Source organism: Henckelia pumila, chromosome 4 (assembly GCF_033568475.1).
Source record: "Henckelia pumila isolate YLH828 chromosome 4, ASM3356847v2, whole genome shotgun sequence".
In the NCBI taxonomy this organism is placed as follows: Eukaryota; Viridiplantae; Streptophyta; class Magnoliopsida; order Lamiales; family Gesneriaceae; genus Henckelia; species Henckelia pumila.
The window spans coordinates 31,502,184-31,509,553 of record NC_133123.1 but is presented as its reverse complement, the minus strand read 5'-3'; the positions used below and the strand labels follow the sequence as shown (position 1 = coordinate 31,509,553).

Here is a 7,370-nt window from a genome sequence, read left to right as displayed (position 1 = left end):
ATAATTTTTCAATACTATGTATTATATATTATATATTTTTTTAAATTTTATTTAATAAGTATATCATGACATCAAAATATACTCAATGTCTAATTTATATAAAATTATAATATTTATTACAACCATTATTTGCAACAACTATAAATTCAATTAGATTTGTAACATATAAAATCTTTGAACAAAGATTGTTTGCACTCATTTTATAATACCTGTTGTACATATTATATTACATTGAATTTTACTAATTACTAAAATACTATGAAAATTATTAATTAACTGCACGTTTATCTCTTATAATTTCAACTCATTTATTTAACAACATTTATCGATAATAAAAAATATTTTCACGTGCATCGCACGTGACTTTTACTAGTATATAAAAATGCATCAAATATTTTTTAATTTTATATAATAATAATAAAAAAAAATTCGGGTCATCTCGGGTTGACCCGAACCCAACCTGAATCCGATTTTTTTTTTCGGATTAGTTTTCAGGTCAACCTGATTTGATCCGAACCAAAAAGCCCCTAACCTTTACCCGATATTTTTCGGATCGATTCGTGTAGGATAAACGGATTGGGTTGAGTTTTGGCATCCGTGACCCTAACATCAATATAAATAGTGCCCGATAAACTTGAATATTGTGGACGTATTCAGAGAGAAACAAATCACAGCCATGGATGCAACCTGGTTCTACATCCTCCTTCCACTCTTCCTTCTTCTTTTGGCACTAATCTTCCCATCAAACGTAAGAAACCGAAAACTCCCGCCGAGTCCGGTTCCTGCACTTCCAGTAATAGGCCACCTCCACCTCCTCAGGCCGCCTATGCATCGAATCTACCATAAATTCTCAGAAAATTTAGGCCCCATCTTCTCCCTTCGCTTCGGAACCCGACTCGTGGTGGTGGTCTCGTCCCCTGCCGCGGCGGAGGAATGCTTCACCAAGAACGACGTAGTGTTAGCCAACAGGCCTCGGCTAACCATCGGCAAATACCTCGGCTACAACTACACAGTCCTGATAACGTCTTCATACGGCGAGCATTGGCGCAATCTCCGGCGCCTCACTACAATCGAGATATTCTCATCGGCCCGCTTGAACATGTTTCAAGCCATACGGCAAGATGAAATCAAGGTTCTTCTGCGAAAGCTCTACCAAAAGTCGCAGCATGATTACGCCAGAGTGGAACTCAAGTCCCTGTTTTCCGAGTTGTCCTTCAATATTATCATGAGAATGGTGGCGGGGAAGAGGTACTTCGGTGAATCCGAGGATAATGAACAGGCGAAGAACTTCCGAGAGCTGATTAAAGAGGCTATCACGTACGGTGGTGTATCCAATCCCGCCGATTTTTTCCCAGTATTGAAATGGATCGACTATAACGGTAAAGAGAAAGGTATGAAAAGGCTGAGTAAGGAAATGGATGCTTTCTTGCAAGGATTGATCGATGAACACCGCCGTGATAAAGTAAAAACCACCATGATAGGCCATTTTCTTGATTTGCAAGAGTCTCAGCCAGAGTACTACACGGATTCAATCATCAAAGGCATTATAATGGTGAGTTAGCATAATTCCTTCTTCCCAGTTTTTTCTTACTAATGAATGAAATTGAATGAGTTATAACATGAACAAGAAGAAGCAACTAGAACCTATAAAATTCACTAAACCCCGGCCCTCTTAAATGTTATGGATTATACCGAAGCGAACATTACGATAATAGAAATTGCGAAATAAAATAATCAACAAGAACACCAAAGATTTACGTGGTTCACCCAATATAGGCTACGTCCACGGAGCTGCTGCAAATCTTTATTACCGGAGAAATATTACAAGTGTATACAAAACACTATATCTCTCCACACCCAAGCCTCGAGTATTACCGAAAAAATATTTCTCTAACTCACACAAGAAATCACCGAAAAAAACAACTCTTTTTTCCTCTCTTTATTTTCTTCTCTAATGTCAATACAAAAGAGAAGAATGTGATACAATAACTGAAATAAGGGAGCTCTATTTATAGGAGGTCTTCTCATTCAGTTTTGATAATCTTCCGATATGGGATTTTAATATGGGTCTCACCCTTAACAATTCTCCCACTTGAAGACTTGATTTCAATCATGGCTTCACACAGTCAATGCAGCAGCTCATGCCTCCTTGCTTATACTTGCAATCCAACTGAAGTCGAACATAACTTCAGTTTGTCAGTGGTCACCGCCTTTGTGAACATATCAGCTGGATTTTTACTTTCAGAAATCTTTTCAAGCATCAAGATTCCATCTTCCAAAACTGATCTGATGAAATGGTATCGAACCTGTATATGCTTCGTCCTAGCATGATAAACAAGATTCTTTGCCAAATGAATAGCACTCTGACTGTCACAGTGTAATGTGCTATCCTCAAGCTTCTGACCCAATTCCTCAAGAAATGATCTCAACCAAATCATCTCTTTGCTCGCTTCCGTGACTGAAACGTACTCAGCTTCAGTAGTCGAAAGTGCAAAAATCTTTTGTAACTTGAACACCCAACTTACTGCCGTACCACCTAATGTGAACACATATCCAGTAGTACTCTTTCTGCCATCTAGGTCACCACCCATGTCAGCATCGACATATCCTTGTAAGTCCTGATTAGTCCTCCTGAAGCATAGAGATAAACCAGCGGTACCTTTCAAGTATCTGAGAATCCACTTCACTGCTTCCCAGTGTTGTTTTCCCGGATTTCTCATAAACCTGCTCACAACTCCCACTACATGTGCTATGTCTGGTCTGGTGCACACCATTGCATACATGAGGCTTCCGACAGCAGAAGCATAAGGAATCTTATTCATATAAGCATGCTCCTGCTCCGTCGATGATGATTGAGCTTTGGTTAGTTTAAAGTGACTAGCCAGAGGAGTACTCACAGCTTTAGCTTCATCCATGTTGAATCTGCTAAGAACCTTTTTCACGTACTCTGCCTGAGATAACTTCAAGACTCCGTTCACCCGATCTCTTGAGATCCTCATTCCAAGGATTTGCTTTGCAGCTCCCAAATCCTTCATTGCAAATTGTTTTGATAACTCTCTCTTGAGTTTATCAATCTTCTCCAGACACGATCCTGCTATCAACATGTCATCCACATATAGCAGTAGAATGATATAAGAACCATAAATCTTCTTCATATAACAACAGTGATCTGTCTGACACCTCAGGAAACCGTTGTTATTCATGAATCCATCAAACTTCTTGTACCACTGTCTTGGAGCTTGTTTGAGACCGTACAAGCTCTTCTGAAGTTTGCATACCATTTTCTCCTTCCCTCGTACTTCAAATCCCTGTGGCTGCTTCATATAAATTTCTTCATCCAAGTCACCATGAAGAAACACCGTCTTTACATCCAACTGCTCCAGATGTAAGTCTTCCTTAGCCACTAGTCCAAGTACAGTTCTGATAGTTGTTAACTTCACCACTGGAGAGAAAATCTCGGTATAATCAACGCCTTTCCGCTTGCTACCGTCAACTTCTTCTTTGATCCGGTACACCCACTTGTTGTGTAATGCCTTTTTGTCTTCCGAAAGTTCTGTTAACTCCCAAGTCTGATTGGATGACAGTGAATCCATCTCGTCTTTCATGGCTAACTCCTACTTGATTGAATCATCATTTTGCATCGCTTCATCAAAGGTCTCTGGTTCACCTTTATCTGTCAGCAAAATATAATGAAGTGCAGGGGAGTACTTATCAGGTGGTCTTATTGTTCTCGAAGATCTCCTCAGTTCAATCACCGGAGTTTGTGGATTAGCTTCTTGTGCAGTTTCTTCTTCCTGGTTACTATCCTCCGATTCATACATAGGAATATCTATCAATGTCACTTCATTTGTTTTCTTGACTTCAGGACATTTATCTCCAGCTGGAATGTCTGATTTGTCTTTGTACAAAACTTGCTCATTAAAAATGGCATCTCTGCTCCGAATGATCTTTCGATTTTGGTCATCCCAGAACCGATAACCAAAATCATTATCTCCATAACCAATAAAGAAACATTTTTTTGATTTCGGATCAAGTTTCGTTCTACTGGCTGAATCGATGTGAACATATGAGAGACAACCAAACACTTTCAAGAACGAAAGGTTTACTCCTTTGCCGCTCCAGACCTCTTCTGGTATTCTGCAATCAAGTGGTACCGAAGGTCCTCTGTTGATCAAATACGCTGCAGTGTTAACTGCATTAGCCCAGAATGATTTTGGCAGTCCAGCGTGCAATCTCATGCTCCTGGCACGTTCATTCAGAGTTTTGTTCATTCTTTCAGCCACACCATTCTGTTGAGGTGTACCAGGAATGGTTTTCTCCATCTTGATCCCGTTTAGTGCACAATACTTCTTGAACTCAAAATCTTCATATTCTCCACCGTTATCAGACCGTAAACATTTCACCTTCAAGTTGGTCTCATTCTCCACCATGGCTTTCCACTTCTTAAATGTTTCATAAACATCAGATTTATTTTTCAAAAAATAAACCCAAACTTTCCTGCTCGAATCATCGATAAATGTTACATAATATCGTGAGCCGCCAAGGGATGTCACAGGAGATGGCTCCCACACGTCAGTATGAACCAACTCCAATTTTGATGCTTTTGGTTCCCTACCGTCTTTCGAAAAGCTCACTCTTTTCTATTTTCCAAGAACATAACTTTCACACAGTTTGTGTTCGACAGTTTTTAACTCCGGTAGCTTCCCTTTTGATATCAGCATCTTCATTCCATTCTCACTCATATGTCCAAGTCTACAGTGTCATAGACTTGAGTTAGCTCCCGCATCCACAGCTGCTAACATTTCTCTGCAACTGGAAGTCATATAAAGAGTTCCAGTTTTTGTTCCTCGAGCAACAATCATGGCTCCTTTGCTCACTTTCCAAGAGCCATCACCAAAGGTCATTTTATGGCCTTCTTCATCAAGTTGTCCTACTGAGATCAGATTCCGGGTCAACTTTGGTACATGCCTCACTTTGTTGAGCTTCCAGATAGATCCGTTTGACATTTTCAAACTGACATCACCGATGCCAGCTATTTCCAAAGGTTTTCCATCAGCCAGGAAAACTTTTTCGTAATTACCAACAGTGTAATTATTGAATAGCTCACGATCATCAGTGGTATGAAACGAAGCTCCCGAATCCATAACCCAAGAATCAACCGGGCTTTCCATGGATAGTACTAAGGCATCATGTACATTCTCAGTAACAACATTTGCATTATTCTTGGGTGATTTGCAGTCCTATTTCATGTGACCAGTTTCACCACAGCTCCAGCACTTCAATTTCTTTTCAAATGTATTCGAGATTTAGGGCAGATCTCGATGATGTTGCTTCTCCCGAATCCATCCTGCGAACTTCTTCACCAAGGATTCGATCTCTGATATCATTAAATTGTAACTTTCTTTTTCGAGCAGAATTGCTAACCGCTGCCCGCATCGGCTCCCAAACATTTGGTAAAGACGCCAAAAGAATAAGTGCTCGAATCTCCTCATCAAATTTGATTTCAACCGATGTTAGCTGGGAAACAATCGTGTTGAATTCATTTATGTGTGCCGCCACCGAAGCATCTTCCTCCATCTTCAAGTTGAATAACTTTTTCATGAGGAACACTTTATTATTTGCTAATGGCTTCTCGTACATGTCCGACAAAATGGACATAATCTCCTCCGTAGTTTTTGCCTCCGCCACGTTGTGTGCCACGTTCTTTGTTAGGGTCAATCGTATTACCCCTAACACCTGTCGATCAAGGAGCTCCCACTCATCATTCTCCATCTTTTCTTGCTTCACCCCGGATAGAGGTTGATGTAGCTTCTTGCTATACAAATAATCTTTAATCTGTAACCGCCAGAACGTGAAATCTGTACCGTCGAACTTATTGATTCCAGGTCCCGATCTGTCATTTCTGGCCATCGCTTCTCCTGCCTTAATAAAATTTCAAAAAATCTTTTCTGATGTGGAAAATCAGACAAAGCTGCAACCACAGAGCATACTCAGAATTTTAAGAAATTTTTCACCAAGGCTCCCGAACACCGTAATAGCTTTGATACAAGTTATGGATTATACCAAAGCAAACATGACGATAATAGAAATTGCGGAATAAAATAATCAAAAAGAACACCAAAAATTTACGTGGTTCAACCAATATAAGCTACGTCCACGGAGCTGCTGCAAATCTTTATTATCAGAGAAATATTACAAGTGTATACAAAATACTATATCTCTCCACAACCAAGCCTCGAGTATTAAAGAAAAAATATTTCTCTAACTCACACAAGAAATCACCGAAAAAAACAACTCTTTTTTCCTCTCTTTATTTTCTTCCCTAATGTCAATACAAAAGAGAAGAATGAGATACAATAACTGAAATAAGGGAGCTCTATTTATAGGAGGTCTTCTCATTCAGTTTTAATAATCTTTCGATGTGGGATTTTAATATGGGCCTCACCCTTAACATTAAAAAAGAATTCAGATGAAGTACTAATCCAATTTTCAGGTGATGCTACTTGCTGGAACCGACACGTCATCGGTGACCATAGAGTGGGCAATGTCTGCTCTGCTCAACCATCCACAAAAGCTAGAAAAAGCTAGAGCTGAATTGGACAACAACGTGGGAAACAATCGCCTCATCGATGAATCAGAAGTACCCAAGTTAGCATATCTTCAAAACATAATCTCCGAGACATTTCGGTTGTTCCCCGCAGCACCATTGTTAGTACCACATGAATCATCCGACGATTGCAAGATCGGGGGATACGACATACCTAAAGGAACAATCTTGCTTGTAAATGCTTGGGCCATCCACAGAGACCCCATGACTTGGGATGATCCTGCAAGCTTCAACCCCGAGAGATTTGAAGGCAAAGAAATCGGAGGGGCGAAACTGCTGCCGTTTGGGATGGGGCGGAGGTCGTGTCCAGGAAGTGGTCTGGCGCAACGGGTTGTGGGATTGGCCTTGGGGTCGCTGATTCAATGTTTCGAGTGGCGAAGAACAAGTCAAGAAATGGTGGATTTGAGCGAGGGGGCAGGGATATCCATGCCCAAAGTTATACCACTTGAGGCCAAATGCAAAGCACGCCAAGTGCTGCGCCAAGTTTTCTCGTCTGCTGCCTGAAATGCTAACACTGGTTGAGTGGTAATAAATAAACTAATGGAAATAAATACAGAGATAGTTAAAAATCCACAAGTGTTCGTTCTAGCCTTGAAGAAGCTTCATTTCCATAGCATGTATAATTTAAGGTATATCTTCTGTTTTTTTTTTTTCCAAAAAATAAATAAATAAACTAATCGAAATAATTCTAGGAGGTTTATATTATGCTATGTTGTTAAACTCGTCCCGTTCATGGAGGGTCTGGACTTGATCAACGACTCTA

At 40.1% G+C, this 7,370-nt stretch overlaps 1 protein-coding gene across 1 annotated transcript; it reads left to right on the top strand.

The window, feature by feature from the left end:
* The first annotated feature begins 633 nt into the window (after positions 1-633).
* Positions 634-7,168, top strand: LOC140865083 (cytochrome P450 81Q32-like). The gene is made up of 2 exons (XM_073269588.1): positions 634-1,552; positions 6,494-7,168. Exons 1-2 carry the CDS (start codon positions 677-679, stop codon positions 7,109-7,111), a joined length of 1,494 nt encoding a protein of 497 aa, XP_073125689.1. The 5' UTR covers positions 634-676; the 3' UTR covers positions 7,112-7,168.
* The last annotated feature ends 202 nt before the right edge of the window (positions 7,169-7,370 follow it).